Source organism: Alosa pseudoharengus, unplaced genomic scaffold (genome assembly GCF_046254945.1).
Source record: "Alosa pseudoharengus isolate Yale_2024_CS ecotype anadromous, Long Island Sound unplaced genomic scaffold, YU_APseudo_1.1 YU_APseudo_1.1_scf_4, whole genome shotgun sequence".
NCBI lineage: Eukaryota > Metazoa > Chordata > Actinopteri > Clupeiformes > Clupeidae > Alosa > Alosa pseudoharengus.
In genome coordinates this window covers 45030118-45047785 of record NW_027468774.1, presented here as the reverse complement: position 1 = coordinate 45047785, position 17668 = coordinate 45030118, and the positions used below count along the sequence as shown (strand labels likewise).

Sequence of the window (17668 nt, the reverse complement as noted above, 5' to 3'; positions counted from 1 at the left end):
AAGTGAAAAATACCTGATGACTTTTGTTCGGGACTTGAAAAAGACTTGGGACTTGGACTTGGACTCGACTTGGCTTTGATGTGACTTGGTCCCACCTCTGGGAGAGACGGTATGTTAGTGTTTTTAGTAGGAGAGACGGTATGTTAGTGTACGTTAGTAGGAGAGACGGTATGTTAGTGTATGTTAGGAGAGACGGTATGTTAGTGTTTTTAGTAGGAGAGGCGGTATGTTAGTGTACGTTAGTAGGAGAGACGGTATGTTAGTGTATGTTAGGAGAGACGGTATGTCAGTGTATGTTAGGAGAGACGGTATGTTAGTGTTTTTAGTAGGAGAGATGGTATGTTAGTGTATGTTAGGAGAGACGGTATGTTAGTGCACGTTAGTAGGAGAGACGGTATGTTAGTGTATGTTAGGAGAGACGGTATGTTAGTGCACGTTAGTAGGAGAGACGTTAGTGTTTTTAGTAGGAGAGACGGTAGCCTATGTTAGTGTAGGCTACGTTTAGTAGGAGTTTAGGAGGAGTCACCAAATATGTGGGAGTGGATTTGCTTATGGGCAGGCTCGGACTGGTAATCTGTACAACCAGGCAAATGCCCGGTGGGCCGGTGACCTCCGGGATTTTTTTTTTTTTTAAAGTTATTTAGCCTATTTGCTGCCCGTCATGTAGGCCTAGACCTAGCCTATAAATGCAGTTGCATCCATTTGGCTTGGGGGGTGACAGGTCAATCATTTTGGCCTCTTCATGACAGGTTCAGTGTGTGTTACGATCGCGCCCCCCTGCCCCACCCCTCAAGTGGATTTGTCCAAGCAGCCGCTAGGTTTGTGGGGAAATATAGCCTACGAGTAGTCCATGCATGGTAGCCTAGGCTATACAGTATAAGTGCCCTCCGCTGGCTGGTGTTCACATCATCGCAGTTTAACCGTAAACAGCAATCAGAGGTGTCTAGTTTTATTCCATAAATATGTTGTTTTTATAGACGTTAGTAGTTGCACGCGCTACCAAGAGCTTCCATTTTTCTGTCAACATAAAAAAAAAAACTACAGGTAGCCTACAATTTTTTTCGGTCCAGTGGTGGGCCGGTCCAGGAGAAAATTGCCAGGGCTGAATTTTTTTCCCAGTCCGACCCTGCTTATGGGGGTTGTGTTGCAGGGGTTTGTGTGCATGTATGTATATGTGCGAGTACATGTATAGTATGCATGGCTCTGTGAGTGAAAGCATGTGTGTGTGTGTGTGCGTGTGTGTTTGTGTGTGAGAAAGAGAGAAAGGGAGAGAGAGAGTTTGTGTGTGAGTGTGTTTGTGTGTGTTGTGTATGTGTGTGTGTGAGAGAGAGAAAGGGAGAGAGAGAGTTTGTGTGTGTGTGTGTGTGTGTGTTTGTTTGTGTGTGAGAGAAAGGGAGAGAGAGAGTTTGTGTGTGTGTGTGTGTGTGTGTCTTACCTATGAGTGGAGTTTTTTTAGCTTTTGAGGGTAAAGTGTCAGTGAGGATGAGCAGTAACACAGACATGGCCAGCAGCACTGTGACTTTAAAGCACAACTTGTCCCCACGTGTGTCCGACATGAAGAAGGACGCCAGGTCCAGAGTGAGGAAGAAGATGATGGGGATGATGAAGGTCAGCACGTACAGCAGAGGAACCCTCCTTATGGTGATCTACCAGAACATACACACAAGCACACACACATACACATACATATGCTTTCACTCACTGAGCCATGCATACTATACATGTACTCGCACATATACATATACACACACAAACCCTTGCAACACACAACCCCCATATGCAAATCCCACATATTTGGTGACTAACTTCTACTAACATACACTAACATACCGTCTCTCCTACTAACATACCGTCTCTCCTACTAACATACACTAACATACTGACACACACAAATAACAGAACCCTCTTTATGGTGATCTGACAGAACACACACACACATAACAGAACCCTCCTCATGGTGATCTAACAGAACAAATACACAAACACATACAATAGAACCCTGATTATGGTGATCTCAGAACACACACACCCACACACAACAGAACCCTCCCTGTGGTGATCTAACAGAATACAGAAACAAAAGAACCCTGCTCTACTAGAACATAAACACACTCCTGATAATGACCTTCTCGTGCAGAAAGAGCGAGGTAACCTGTTGGTAGTGGTTTACCTGAACACACAAACAGTGTTCAGTGCCCTGTTCTTTGTAACCTACTAGAATACAAGAACAGATGAATGCTTCTGATAATGACCTCCTGGAACACAGTCTGGGAGAACCCCCACCAAGTTCTTTGTTGCTCAGACAGAGAGAAAGAGAGAGGACCTGATAATGATTTGCTAGAACACAGAGACAGGAGAACCCTGCATTTGCATTACTACACACCAAGACAGTACAACTCTTTTGCTGGTGAGCTGGTGATCCTTCGCCCCATGGTTATAGCCTACCGTGTAGACGACTAGGTCCCAACTGCCCAGTTCTGCGATGTCCAGTGTCTTGGTGTGCACAGAGACATTGAGGAACTCCCACTCTCCCTGGGTCTGCATGATTTCTTGTGAGTTCTTGGTTGCACGAGAGGAGTTGGACACAGGAACCAACTGAATCTCCTTGTCTTAAGTTTCATAGGGCAAAGACCAGAAAAACTTTTTATAACCTTGTGTATAATATAAAACAAAGTTAACAGAAGTTAGGTTTATGCTTTTTTTCCTACCTTTAATCGGACAGGACAGTAGAGAGAGTGACAGCAAGCGAGCGGGAGAGAGAGATTGGGCGGGACTGGGAAATGAGCCGAGTTGGCTGTAAGCAGTTGTGCCACAGCACCCAACCCGACCCCACCCCGCACCACACCCCACCCCGCTCCACCACCACCCCTAACTAAGGGATATCTAATCTGAAATATAATACCATATATTTCCTTTGCTGAACTGATCAAAAAGGGTTCCACATTAAATAAAGTAACTAAGTAACTATTTGCTTTGGATGGTGTTGGCAGAAGAAAATGACCAGGGATATTGTATATAGTATAGTATAGTATAGTATAGTATAGTATAGTATAATATAGTATATGTTTCACAGATTTCACTAGTATGTGATCTATTTTTTGTAGTGCATGATGCTGTGAGTTTCTCATTTTTACCTGTGTGCACTGCTGAGGAAAAAGTGAGGTTGCATTTCTGGGTGTCAAAGGGAAACTTGAGGACATCTATGGCACATGTGGATACCACCTTTATGTTGCTGTCCATCAAGACCTCGCCATTGTGTTTCACCACCAGGTACGGACTTTCAGAGGCTTCAGTCTTGTCCATCCTATGGGGACACATCACTGCCTATTACCAGAGCTAATGGTCCCCGTTATTATTATTTTTATTCAGTGACTGAAGTGTTTCTGACTATGCACATGCTAACAAAGGCCATGATGTGGTCTTACTCTGTTCTAACCCTGATTCAGTCTTAATGTGGTCTTGATCTTGACTTAGTCCAGCCCATTATTCGGCCCTGATCTCACCATGATCCATGGCAGAACTAAGGCAGATCAGGCCTGGTTATCTTCTTGTCTGGATAGCTGCCTTGTTAGCATCTACACCGTGGCGCCCATGTTATTCCGTTCTTTATTTATTCTTCTTTAATCTTTGATTAATGTGTTTTTTGAGTCACACATCCACAAATGAGTCTGCACACAACTACCACAGGCCTATAGGCACTCTTAGCAAACAGCTGATCATCTGTAACCTAAAAACAGCATGACAAACAGTAAGTCCTGAACTATTGTACAGTCCACTGCACACTGAGTTATGGCTCACAATTACAATACAATTGAACTTTTGTGTCTTTTGTACAATTGTCTCCATCAATCAGTGCAGTTGGTACACTGGTTGTACTTCCAATGTACTTCCAATGTGCACCGTGATAGACTTTTCCTACTCACGTCTCATAGATGATCAGATCCGGCTTCCAGAGCAGATGTCGGGGAATAATGACTTGCTGGATCCCACAGAAATCCTCTGGATCCCAGAAGATGAAATCGTTTTTCCAATACTGAAACACAAACACCAGCTCTGAGATGGTAACTAGCCGAAAAAAATAAAATTGAAATTAAAAATAGAATTAGGCATACTGACTGGTAAAAGAGAGAGAAAGAGAGAGAGAAATATATAGGCACCAGCAGGGAATTTCACGGCGGCCACGTCGTAGCCCCTTGCGTTGGCCGTGACGCCCCTTCGAAAATCAAAGGTTTACAGGCCACGGTGGCCTTGGTGTCCCCTTCTTTAAATATTCTGCTTTGCGTCCTACTAATAGCGATATATATTTAGCCTATGGCCTGTCAAAATAATCTTAGCATTCACAGCGCAAATTACGCAGTGGAGAAAGTGACAGTGCAAGAAAGAAAGTGCGTCCAAATTAACCCATTCTTCTCAGTTGAACTACTCGCGAAGTAGCCTACTCATCACACAGACATCACAAGTATCACATCAAAGAGCTTTTTCTCAGTTTTTAAACGATGTTAGGCGGTAATTGCTGTGGTGAACGGTTCGCGAGAAAAGTAAATAATATCATTCAATTTAATCATACATTCTACTGAAGGTTTTGCGTCCATCTCCCTACCCATTCATCTCGGTGGAATACTTCACGAACCCTTCGTTTAACATATATGACAAACCATATATCAGAATAAACAGCAGACCTTACCGAACAGAAAGGTGTAAAGCAGTCCACTGTACAGTTAGCCGTTCCAGACTAATCCCGTTTTGAATTTGCAGTAAATTTCAACATACATGGATGTCACCAAATGTGGGATTTAAGTTTTACACTGTGTTTAAATTGTTCCACATTATTTCATAATGGGCCAAATACAAAATAAATATTACAAATGTCGCCTAGATATCGGTAAATCAGAGGCTGACTATAAGAGTTTGTGAAAGTAGCCTTAATGATCACAAAATGCTAACCATGCATCTAGGCTATTTGAGTTTCTTAAAGCTGAGCTGTGCTTAAATTGTTCAATACATGATTTTATAACAGGCCAAATATAAAATAAATGTTAAATATAGCCTAGATATCTGAAAATATTAGATGATCAGATGATTTACAGTTATATATAATATGTCATGTTTTATGTTTTTGTAATGTTTCATACAGTGATGCAGGTCTACTGCAGTGAATACAACTTTGATCATTTTTAAAGCATACTACTGTATAGTTAACTTTGGCCTTGGTGCCCTGACATGTGGCCTTTGTGCCCCCCACCAAATATGCCCAACTGAAGGCCAAGTGGCCTTGCCCCTAAAATGGTGAAATTCCAAGCCTGGGCACCAGTAAAAAACAGCATGTGAGAAAAGAATTAAGGCCACTGACAGGTAAGGAAAGAGAGAGAGAGTAAGGGAAAGGAACAGACAGGGTCATGAAAGACAGATGAAGCGACAGAGAATGAATAATTGATGGCACTAGTAAGAGAAATGATACTCACAGTCATAATCCATATATAGGGAGTGAATGTCTGACTTTTCTCATGCTGCTGAAGAAGATAAGAATAAATAAACAGTATACTTCTTCTTTTGAGTATTTCTTACATTTTAATTCCAACACATCATGCTTTATGTTTATGTGTTATTCATGAGGCATTAATAAAGGTTCTTCTAAAATGAAACTCAGGATCCCATAGATGTGTGTGTGTGCCTTAAAATAACTCTGATGGTCATGCACATGGGTAACAGACATGTTCGCTGTGAACACTCCCCTAACGTAATTTAGCAGTGTTTTCTAAATGTTCCTGGAACGTTCATCTTTGATCAAATATACAATTCGGGAAGCATTTTTAAATGCGTTCAAAACTGGAACTGTTACAGTTCCTCGAGGGAACGTTTTATGAAAGTTCGTCAAAGGTTCCAAACATGTAACCTAAATAGAACCTTCTGGGAATGTTCTCTTTAAGACTTCAAGGAATGTCCATAAAATGAAACCTTTAGAGAACTTTCTAAGAATCTTGTACTAAGAACTTTCTCTAAATGTATCACCTTCAGTGACAAGAGTTAGTGGTAGGAAAGGGAAGGTACCATGAAAACGAAGTGCATGGCAACTGCATGTTAGATGTGTTGGAGATGTGTTAAGGTTTGTGGTTTGATGGTAAAGACAACTTATACAGACAGACCACAGATAAAATGGCGTAGATAAAGATGTCCAGGTGCACAACTGTAGGCACGGTCCAGTCTCGCACAGGCCGCACCGTGGTCAGCCTGTTCCTGTTGGCGGTGAGGTTCAGATGGTCCACCACGTCCTGAAGGCTACACACCTTCGCAGCGCAGACATCAGCTGGACACACAGAGGAGCACACCAGGACTGCACGTCTGTGTGTCTTCTCACAACACACATTGTGTAACCGCATGACATTACATTTGATCATTTAGCTCTTCTCTCCTTACCATACTTACTCCTCCAATACCGTCATCTAGAAGGATTTGCCTAATTGTCAGGCAGCAATGTTACCATAGCTCCACCACTCCAGATAACATAACTTTGCAATAAATACCATTCAGTTCTACCCCACAAACAGACACGCGCACACAGACATATTTTCACACACTGTCTCCTCACAAACACACCAAATCTCATCAAGGAAAATAAGGGAATGCTAGAATAAACATTGTTTTTACTTGGATTGTATGGTCTCAAGCCATTTCATTTAGCCAACATGTTTTATCCAAACTGACTACTGCGGATATCTGCTAAATAATGGACCCAGATTTAGGCTCAGAGTTTTCAAGGAACAACCATATGCAATGCGTCTTTCTCTCTTTTACTGCCACTGAGTATCAAGAGTTTCATTGAAGAAAATAACAACTTGAGAAGTCATATCATGCTTTTCACAAAAAAATGGCATATGTGAAAGTTAAGCATATCAAAGGCTTGCCTGAAAATAAGTTTCCATATTGTCTTTGGAAAAGAAGAACATCAAAAATAATCATGATCACAGCAACAGGTTGTAGTTTTGTCACATTTAGTTTTTTTTTTAGGGTTCACATTTTCTCAGAGTTTCCAGAGCGTGTCAGATTGAATTTACGAACGTACCCGTAATGAACGCAGGCGAACATGTTCCACAAATGTTGGCAGGTCACATGAAACAGTCTTTGTTTATATAGCAGAGAAACATAATCCTCCCTGTGCCCAAAGGTCTACCAGGCATGTACGAAAAATATGGAATTCTACTGTGAATCCAGGAAAAATCCTAGCCAACCATTTTGTTTTATAAAGACATTCCCCTTTCTGTGCATTTGAAATATAATGCAATGCCAATCCTCAAAGAGCAACATCAGCTCAAAGTTTTATATGAAACACAAATCAACTTCACCTGACACGAGAACCAACACAGACTAACCAACAAAAACTACAAGCGTCGCTGTAGAACAGCCGCCTAAGCTGTCTGAATTATAAATGCACATTTTCCACTTACCTGTCAGGCAAAGCACAGAGAGCAGGAGCAACAGGCACAGATTCATGCTGAGCTGCCAGTGTGTCTGGTGTAGAGATTTGCTGGGTATGATGAGTGTTTGCATGCGTGTGTGTGCATCAGAGAGCCAATGGAGGATTGATGTTTTCTGGAGCCAGTCGGTCCAGTGTATGTGTTCAACATCGGAGTGTATTTGTTTTTGCTTTTCAGGAAGATGTGTGTGTGTGGAGTTATATCAGAGGAGGTGTGTTGTCTGTGAAAGAGTCAAGTCTGATAGCACCAGTAGTGTGGTGGTGTATGTGTGAGAGCACTCTGGGTGTGGACAGAGAGAGTGACATCCTACAGTGGTGGACTGTGTGTATATGCCAAAGGAGGTGTGTGTGTGTGTGTGTGTACTGATCCATCATAACGGATCTGTAAGCAAGATGGACATGATACCTCCCTGGGGTTTAATAATAGTTGAAATGATAGTTTGTCTGTGGGTAATGCTCCCCCTCTCTGCCCCGGTGACGTGTAATGCAACCTGATTGGTTTATTCCATTAGACTGGCGCTGCAATTTGCCCTCTGATTGGTCAGATCTGGTAAGACTGATGGATGGCTGTCAGAGTGCCACCAAGACAGAGCCTCTGACTCCATGGTGATCGTCAGATAGCTTTATAATCCACAGAAAATGAGCCTCCCCCACAAATGCAGAAATACACCAATAATCACACATTCACATTCACACACCTACAAATGTACACATGTAGACCCACACACACACACCTCAAACTGAACCTAATATGAAACACCTAGGGTCATCATAAATATCCACGTCTGCTTAGAAAACACCAGAGTAAACATTCATTTATTACCACCCTTGGTCTTAAAATAAAGGTTTGGGTTTGGCACAACAAATGTGTTTGTTTGTAGGCTTGGGGAAAGGTGTGTATGACCATTGCCTTAAATAAACACACACTGATGATACCTTATAATAAAGGGTTTGGCACAAACATGTTTGTTTGTAGACTTGGGGAAAGTGTGTATGACCCTTGCCTTGAACACTATTATGAATATTTTCACATTTGACAATAGAGAGAAAATGCACACAAAATACTGATTAAAGTTGTTTTAAAAAATCGGTTTATTTGATTATTGGGGGGGGGGGGGGTCTGTCTGTGTTCTGTTCTATAGAAGTCTGTTTGTCAGTGGAACACATTGAAAAGCAATAGGATGGAACCTTATGATGGCCAATATACCCCCCCCCCCCCACCCCACCGAGTACACACACACATACACACTCAGGAGACACACTCTCACACAAGCTCCTTTTCTGTGTGTGTGTATGTATGTGTTTCAGTGTGCTCTGTGTTTGTGTGTATTTCAGCAGAATGTGTTGTACTGATGGTTGTGTACTTTGTATTTACAACATAGAGCATGTGTATGTGCACTGTCTGTCTGTCTGAGTACTGTACCTCTCTGTGTATGCATGCGTGTATTGAGTGTGTGTCTAGACTATATGTTGTCTGTTGTGTGTGTGTGTATGTGCTGTACAGATGAATGGTGAACTGACAAAGTTCATGCTCACTGTGTTTTCCACATCCTCTGAGAACAGTGATCTACCACTAACTCACAGTGCCATGGGTGCTCGGACTGCACTTGTGAATAAAGTTTATTTTTTAAAATAATTCAATACATTACAATCCATGTGATAATCAATCAGCACATCGACATGAGACAATAACAAGACCTATTCTAAGAAAAATAGAAAATCATTTTGTTTACACAAAGAAGGAAGTAGGGCTAGGGGCTCAGATGAACACAGGCGATTAGGGAAAAAGCGGCAGGAAATTACCTACAGGCTGGACCATAGATATTAGAAAGCTAGATACCGCAGTGTCCGTCGAGTTCTATTAGGTGGCATCGTAAACACGGCCGCCATAATGCTGGGGGCAACACGTTTGCTGTCTATGGCAACACTTGCCGGCAATCAGAGACACCTGTTTGATTTCCAGTCAGTCACATGCTCCTCCATTGGCCTCCAGTTATTGTTGCCCCCACCAAGATGGCGACGCTATTTACGTATATGTTGTGGAGCCCAATGCGGTATCTAGCTTTCTAATATCTATGGGCTAAACATTCATCAGGCGCCATCTGCTCCTCATGACCTGCCTTACCTCTGGACCATAGAGAAGAGCATCAGTGCTCTATATCTCCCTCTAATGGTCTGGAATGGGAACCACAACAGTGAAGGAAGAGCTGACATTCTCTATTGGTTCCAAATATTCGGGGTAAGAACCTGCCTCACCTGGTAGTCACAGATAAAGTTTTTCACTGTCTGAAAAAACAACTCAAGGTTCCATACTGGACCTTTTTGTCTCCAGAACCATGTCAGAAATAACCAGTGTGAGCGTGAAGAGCAGTTCTACGTGAAGGCTTATTCTACTGAGAGGAGCTGAGGATCTTATATGCCCCTTCCACACACACACTTCTAAGGCGTGTGGCCTTCAGCTGTGTTGGCCTGCCTCTGTGATGTTGTCCGATAAGACCTGACAGGCATGTAACTATCTAGTAGTGTCTGCTCGATGCACAGGGGACACATTAGCTCGTCAGCAGCACGGCACACACAGTTTTCCACACCTCGACCATTAAGCACTAGCACCTCAGCTAGCTAGCCCGAAAAGGCCTCCCCCAAAGGATTGTGGTACATGTAGTCCCTCCTTGAACGAGCTGGGTTCTGACTTGGTTTATGGCATCAACTCCAATTCCGGAACGGACCTGGGTAGCATCTATTTTATTCAATTCAATTTTATTTCATTCATTCATATAGTGCCATTAACAGCAACATAGTCTCAAAGCGCTTTGTGGAGCACAAGAGCTGAACACTAGGGCTGAGGGGGCGGGGAGTCATTTAACAGGAAGAAACCTTGAGCAGAACCAAGTTTGGGGTGGGAGGAACATCTACTTGAAGTTGGTCCGGTGGAGGAATAGAAGGAGGGGATGGGAAAGTATTAATTAAAGGTTAGTAAATGGTTAATAGAAGGTAAACATTCCATTCAGGTTCCTTTTCAGCTGTGGGTGTAAAATGATGGAGTTTACAATCAGGACAGTCAACAGTCTTAGAGTCACTCTGAGTGGCAATGACAGATGTGCAGTCTGGATGCAACCATGTACATGTGGGCATACTGTTCACCAAAACGTAGAATCAAACTCGTATCATGTGGCTGCAATGAATGTTATCTCTGACCTTGCATGGATTTACCTGCCTGACCCCACACCTGGGTCAGAGATGCACCTTCTCCAGGTTCCCCTAACAGGTCAGAAGGCTTCTGCAGCACCGCATAACCCTATTGGAGGAGCCGGACTCCATCAGTAGCTGTACCAGGTCCCCTGAGTAACCAGGAGAAGGAGAGAACAGTGTGGCAGCAGGCTGATGGGTGTAGAATCCACTATGTTGGTGCCTGTTGGTCAACTGCCAAAGCACAGAGACTCTAACAGGGAGGGAGGTGGAGGTCGTCAGGTTGACTTCAGTGTAGGGAGTTTGATAAATATCGCTTGTATTGTCCAAGTGAACCGGGGAGCAGTATGTCTTTCCTCTGTCTGTGCAAACAGGGCTGTCGCCTGACTGATGTCAACTGTGCTCAGGTACATGTAACACAACAACACCAGCAACAAAAGAGTGAGTGTGTGACCCCCTATGTTTTAGGAAGCATCCTCAGCCTCAGTCCAGCAACCTCATGACCAACCGTGTCTGTGTGTGGCCGAGCAAGGCAGCTTTTAGCTTTAGAACCGGCCAGGAGAACCTGGCAGCTTTAGAACTTTTCCGAGGGCATGCAAGCTGTTGTCTCTCAGAGAACAGGAGAGAAGAGGAGAACGGGAATTTATTGCTGTATGAGGTTAGTTTTTTTGTCTTTTTTTTCTGAAGCTTCTTTAAACCAGAGTTGAACATAAAATAGTGTTTGTTAGTTAGTTTGCAAGACCAGGATCATGAATTGTCCACAACCTTGACGACATTCAGAGTTCCCTACCTCATCTTCATCACCACCCATCCTATCCGTCTGCAGATGTTCTGCTGCCTGTTTCTACATCCTGTAATCATGTTTCAACATCCTGTTTCTTCAAAGGTGTGGTGGAGCAGCTGTAACATCTCCGACTGACAATCAGTCGACCCGGATTTGATTCTTGAACCAAGTTCTTATCACTTTGGATAAAAATGCGATAAATATCAGTTTTCACTTCATCACTTTCACTTTAACTTTCTAGTGGGCAGTGGCAGAAGCCCACCCGTACTAACCCGACAGTAACATTCAGCGGGAGACAATGAGACTGACCGACCGAGCCGTTACCATGGGTTTGACCCCGCAGCTGTCTGGGGTTATTCAACATATGAGTGGATGAGCTCCGCATTCTATGCTCCATGAAAACTTACGCAGCACAGTCTGGGATAGTGTGCCAGTCAAGACGTTGGGCGCCTTTAATAACTGAGAGGCTGATGGTTGTGGGCATGAGCATGAACCTCGGCACCTCACCAGCGGTCACCAGTTCATCCTTAGCAGCTGCAGAGTGTCAGGTCCACTGAGCTGTCTGTACTGAATCTCTGTGGCTTTGCAGATGCGTTCTTTAGAGAGCTTTCAGTTGTTGTTATTTTATTATTGTGGTGGGGCATCATATGATATGATGCCCTGAAGAGGTTAGGAGATGTCTGGTGTGTGTGTGTGTAGGAGGGGGATCACGTCACACTTGTCACTATGAGGAGGATTTGTGTGGTGCTGCTGTCCATTCAGGAACAGGGAGAGTTTGGAGAGGGATGGGTGGGTGGTTCCAAGACATATAGTCACTGAGGCGTACTATTGCCTGGGGTTGGGGGTTAGACAGTTTGCCCCAGCATGGGGGCAGGGGGCATTATTTGCCTCTGACATACTCTCCACTGTTTATCACATAGTGTAGGGCTCATGTTGTAGTACAGAGCGACATGATTCAGATGAGAACTGGGAAAGCAGGTGACGGAGGTGTGTTTAGTGTTCAAGAGGGGGGTGGGGGGACAGCTCAGATGGCGTAGGGGCCGTGGCGGGGGTTTCGGTTGGTGCGGGAGGCACGAGGGGTGCAGGGGGTGCTTTTGGGGGCGGTGTTAGGCATGGCTGCGCCCCTCTCCTCCAGGTTGATGTTGCTAGTGGAGGCATGGTGAGGAAACATCTGGTTGCCATGGAGAGGGAACGACTCGTTGCCATGGTGAGAGAATGTGTCAAGGCCATGGCGGAATGCTCCAAGATAAAACAAACCTAAGGCAGAGAAAGAAAGGGAAGAGGGTGGGGGGGGGCAGACAGAGGAAGTGGAGAAAAAGAGAGACAGAAAGAAAGAGGGAGAGAGAGACAAAGGGAGCAGGAAGAAGACAAGGAAGGGAGATAATAATGAGAAAGAGAGAAGAGGAAGCATTAGAGCAGAGATACAAAAGGAGGCCTAGGACTAGCTAGAGAAGACATTTCAAAAATACTAACTTTGCATTTACACATAGTTCACACAACTGAACCAGAATATATATTACAGCACTAAGGCACTGAAATGTGGCTCCCAGGCAGGCATCCCAGACATGGTGAGCTTCACTATCTCTAGGGCTTGTGGCATGCAGTTTCCATTCTCTCCCACTCACAGTGACTGCTGGTGAGGATGGTTAGTGTGAGTCTGTGACATTTCCATCAAGCACTAAGTGAATAAAATCATCCATACGCTACCACAGTACTTCTTCAATGGCAGAGATGGTTGATAAAATGAGTGATTTTCTCTCATAACAGTCACAGTGGTGGAGTATCCCATGTCTTGAAGTTTGTGCATTCCTGTTACAGTGCAATCTTATCCTGCTAACGCCATACCTATTCCTCAATGTGCACAGGACACGAGTCATCTGCCCATTCCACAGGCATCCGGGGGAGAGAGGGAGAGAGAAAGAGAGAGGGAGAAAGGGATGGAGTGATGGAGAAGAGGTTCAGAGATGGAGTGATGAGCACGTATATATAGTTGAGGATATATACATATACAGAAAGAAGAGGAGAGAGAGAGAGAGAGAGAGAGAGAGCACATTTACGATACAGAGAAACAGAGAAAGAACTACTAAGACATCCACAGAAGAGAGAAATCTTTCAAGAGAGGTTAGGAGGCTGCTTTGCTGGACTGGAGAAGATGGGTGAGTCTACTCCGACTTCTAGTTCCTTCTCCCAGTTCTAGTTCCAACTCCAAGTTCGAGTTTTACTTTGTTCTAGTTTCTTCTAGTTAAGCTACAATCTTACACATCCTTTACATATGTGTATTACTGAATACATTATTGAGATAAATGAAAGATTATACAACAATTGGGTTCTATGGAACTATTTATTTGTTTCTGATTGGCCGAGAGACGTTCCATGAGTTGGAATATCCCTGGACATTTCAACTCAGACTTTGCACAGCTAATAATAAATCACTCCGCTATACAATGCGAAGATTTGACACAATGTTCTCATCCCAGCTCTCCACTATTTCAAGCAATGGGTTACTCCTTAGCAAACCATAACGAAACAGCGCTTCACCACATCTGTGGATTAAGCCACACAGTCAATTTAATGTAAGTAAGATAAACGAGGATGCTAATTGTTCTCAGCATTGCCAGCATTGTGTATAATATGATTGTCACTTGGAGGAGACGTGTAGATAACTAACGTTAGCATAGTTAGCTAACCGCTGCTAACGTGCTAGCATCGTCACGTCAGGCTGTGCACAGTAGTGTAACATTTATTCACCATAAATTCATAAAGTTGGTTACCTAGCAACCAAGACTCTGTCTATTGAAAAGGGAACTATTTTTTGATGCGTAAGAACGATGTCGAAATTAACATTTTTAAACAATATTGGGGTGTTTTCAGATTATTTAGTTTGTGGTAGAATTGTTGTATAAAAGCAATATAGCACTCGTGATCGTGGGGTTGGTCATGGATATTCCCACGGCTGTTGTTGCCTGCGGCCGAACAACACCCGTGGGAATATCCATGACCAACCCCACTCTCACTCGTGCTATATTGCTTAAACATTCTATTCTCACTGAGCCTCATTTCAGGACAGTTTTACATCCTAAGGAGGCTAGTTACTTTGCAGGAACTCCCAAAAAAGTTCTCAGAAATGGATTATAATCGACAATTAATGATTACTCATTTAACAGAGGCATTTTCAGCTATGTAGTATAGTCAGATAGTATAGTCACTGGATGTCCTTTCGCTACCCTTTATCATTGCATACATTGCTGATATGGCGCTGCTCTGACTGTTGAGGAGGAGCTAGATCTGTTTTAGAGGCCAATGCCAAAATGTTAAAGCAGGAATTTGGGTCTAAAACTAGCCATCTACCTACCTAAATGGCACTCATAAAAGCTTGTTGATGTGCTAACTAGTATCTTTTATCAATATTGCTGGCAACAATACTAATACAATTTTTCACTTGATCACATACCATCCAAATTAACTTGAAGATGATAGCAAATGTAGTTCCTCATAAAAAATACATCCTTTAAAACGTGGCAAATTGTTGCATCGTGTTTCTATGAAATGGATTCACCAAGATCCAGATTCGAAGACACCATTTTAAATGAAAAGAAATGCTGTCCCTTGCTTAACTTACACTCTCCATATCCTAAACAAAAAATACTGACCCATGTAAGTGGCCTACAGCTTACATTCAGGCCCCAGGCAGAGACACAGGCAGCAGGTGTTTCAGCGGGAGATGGGCCCGGGTGAGGCCAGGAGAGAGATCTGCTACCTGGGGAGCCAGCCCATGCCCAGTGCCTCTCTCTCTTTCTCTCTCTCTCTCTCCAGAGACTCCCAGCCCCTCTCCAGTCCAGCAGACACTAGAGGACCAGTGCAAGGGCCGGTCAGAAGCACAGCACAGTAGGTGAGCATAGCTACAGCACAGCTGAGGGAAGCGCTCAGTCCAGCCGGCCGGCTCTGATCAGTACTATGGATAAAGATCATAGATGGGTGATGGGCAAGGGGAGGCGAAGAGGAGGGAGGCATGTCACGCAGCAAAGCAGCTTAGAGCTGGCACATACACACACACACACACACACGCACACACACACACGCACGCAAGCATACGCAGAGCAGCAGAAGGGGTGGAGAGACAGACAGACAGAGAGACAGCATGACAGCCCTTGGAGAGGAGGGCCCATGTAGGGTGGATGAGAGCAGCACTTTGTCCTGCCTCGGGTGTGTGTGTGTGTGTGTGTGTGTGATGGCACACTGCTTCAAACAGCTCAAGAGCGCCCCCTTGCATCAAGTTCCCACTCCCACCCCCCCACCCAATCCACTCTGGGGCCCTCCAGCCTCCCGTCCAATCAGAAAGGACCCTTGGGACTCACCGGCGAATCGGGCATCAGGGGGCTGCTCATTGTCCAGCCCTGTGAGGCAGAGCGAGTCGGACGGGCCCTGATTGTTATTCTCAAACTCGCCACAAGGCGGCGCCTTGCTCGTCCCGAGCCCACCTGCAAGCGAGGTCACAGGTCAGACAAGCAGCCACAGCAGCAGAGTGGGGGAGGGAGGGGTTTAAGCATGGAGGCGGGAGTCTGTGTTTGAATACGGGTGCGGCATGCCTGAGTGATTGTGTGTGGGGGGGCTCGTACACACAGCCTTGCAGAGGGTGGGGGGTGGGTGTGGGGTGGGGGGAGTGGAGACGGGGTGGTGGTGGTGATGAGCACTGATGGCAAGCCGAAAAAACGTGTGTATGCACACACACACAGGTGTACACACATACACACACACAAGTGTACACACATACTGTACACACACACACACACACACAGGTGTACACATACACACACACACAAACACACTAACACACATACACACACACACACACACACACACACAGAGGATGTGAGGGATAATGGGTACACATGCAAAAGAAACACACACACACACACACACACACACACACACACTTTACTCTAGTCAGTGTGTATAGTTAAGCATGTTCATTAGGGCTGTTGAAACGAATTTCTAAAGTCGAATATAAATCAAATATTTAAAAAATCAATACTAATCGAATTTGGAAATTACTATTCGAATGTGGTGTTTTGGGGAGTTTTTTGTATGTGTTGGCTAACTTTAGCGAATATGTGAAAACGAAATGCTTTTGTCACGTCTAATGCACAATCTAAATTTGGCAGAAGCGATGCACCCACGGAGATCAGACCATTTCAGCGATGTGTGGAACGTTTTTGGATTTCCATCAGAAAACGGAGAAATAACAATTAGCCTAATGATCGTAATCTGCAGAATATGTAGCAGCAAGCAGCCTGAGTGCATATCTGATAACGCTACACCCTTGTGATATACTACGAAGCACGTTAGACATATAGGCTATCTAGAAGTATGAGGCTTCACAAAGCCTTGACTCAGGGGTATAAGTTAAGTGGTACTACGATAGCAGTTATGTGATATATTTGTCAAACTAGGCTTTCAACTCAGATCTGTGCGCGTTCTCGGTGTTGGGATGATATTGGCCAATCATGAAACGTGAAGACGCACAAGACCGCCTATATTAAAAAACAATTACTTCCGCATTTATGAGCGATAGCGCAATCTACACTGCGGTCATTTTTAGTGTCTAGCCTATAACATCAAATAAATCGATTGTCATCAGATGTTGTATTGTATGCACGTCCATAGTGGCATATAACACTATTAAAGCGCATACGATATCCAAAATGTGTGTAGAGGCGGCCTGTAATATATATGACAGAATCCTACACTTCGTTTTTCAAGATAATTGATTGGTCAGTGGGCGGTAGTTTTACACAATTTGAGCTATAACTTAGCACATAACCTGCTCCCGACCAGGTTTGGTTGACAGCATAAGACACCATGGTGATACGGCGACGCTAAAACAGATCTACTTTCGTGCCACAGCATACCCTGGCTTTGAGCGGAACATAACTCGCTAACCCACTAATCGAGATTCGTAGTATACCCCACCTGACAAGCTAGGTAGGTAAACAGTCCGAGTACGAGGAACCGCGCAGCTAAAGCAGGCAAGAATGAGGTTTTTGCATCCCTCCTCTACGCTATGTGCGGTGCTTTTGTCACTTCTCTGATGGGCATAATGCTTCATGGAATCGCGGGCTGATAGAAAAAAAGAAAGCAAACTTTTCTCCAATCAGGAAATACTTGCTAATTTGGCGTCATCAAACAAACATAGGCATTCAATAAAGTGGTAGTGGTGTTCATTCAGT

General features: G+C 44.1%; 2 protein-coding genes across 2 annotated transcripts in view; both read right to left on the bottom strand.

Annotated features, from left to right (window-relative positions):
- The window catches only part of LOC143102958 (5-hydroxytryptamine receptor 3A), a 30793-nt gene extending 19325 nt beyond the window's left edge, over positions 1-11468 (bottom strand). Inside the window, exons 1-8 of the mRNA XM_076266751.1 lie at positions 11448-11468; positions 10802-10891; positions 6144-6347; positions 5463-5507; positions 3924-4033; positions 3135-3304; positions 2446-2609; positions 1436-1646 (exon numbers count right to left, since the gene is read on the bottom strand). Coding sequence (XP_076122866.1) covers positions 1436-1646; positions 2446-2609; positions 3135-3304; positions 3924-4033; positions 5463-5507; positions 6144-6347; positions 10802-10891; positions 11448-11468 — 1015 coding nt within the window. The remainder of the gene's footprint in view (positions 1-1435; positions 1647-2445; positions 2610-3134; positions 3305-3923; positions 4034-5462; positions 5508-6143; positions 6348-10801; positions 10892-11447) is intronic.
- A 988-nt stretch (positions 11469-12456) lies between these two features.
- Positions 12457-17668, bottom strand: part of rnf157 (ring finger protein 157) — a 39326-nt gene continuing 34114 nt past the window's right edge. The window contains exons 18-19 of the mRNA XM_076264768.1: positions 15797-15919; positions 12457-12698 (exon numbers count right to left, since the gene is read on the bottom strand). Of these exons, the coding sequence (XP_076120883.1) occupies positions 12466-12698; positions 15797-15919 (356 nt within the window). The 3' untranslated portion in view covers positions 12457-12465. The remainder of the gene's footprint in view (positions 12699-15796; positions 15920-17668) is intronic.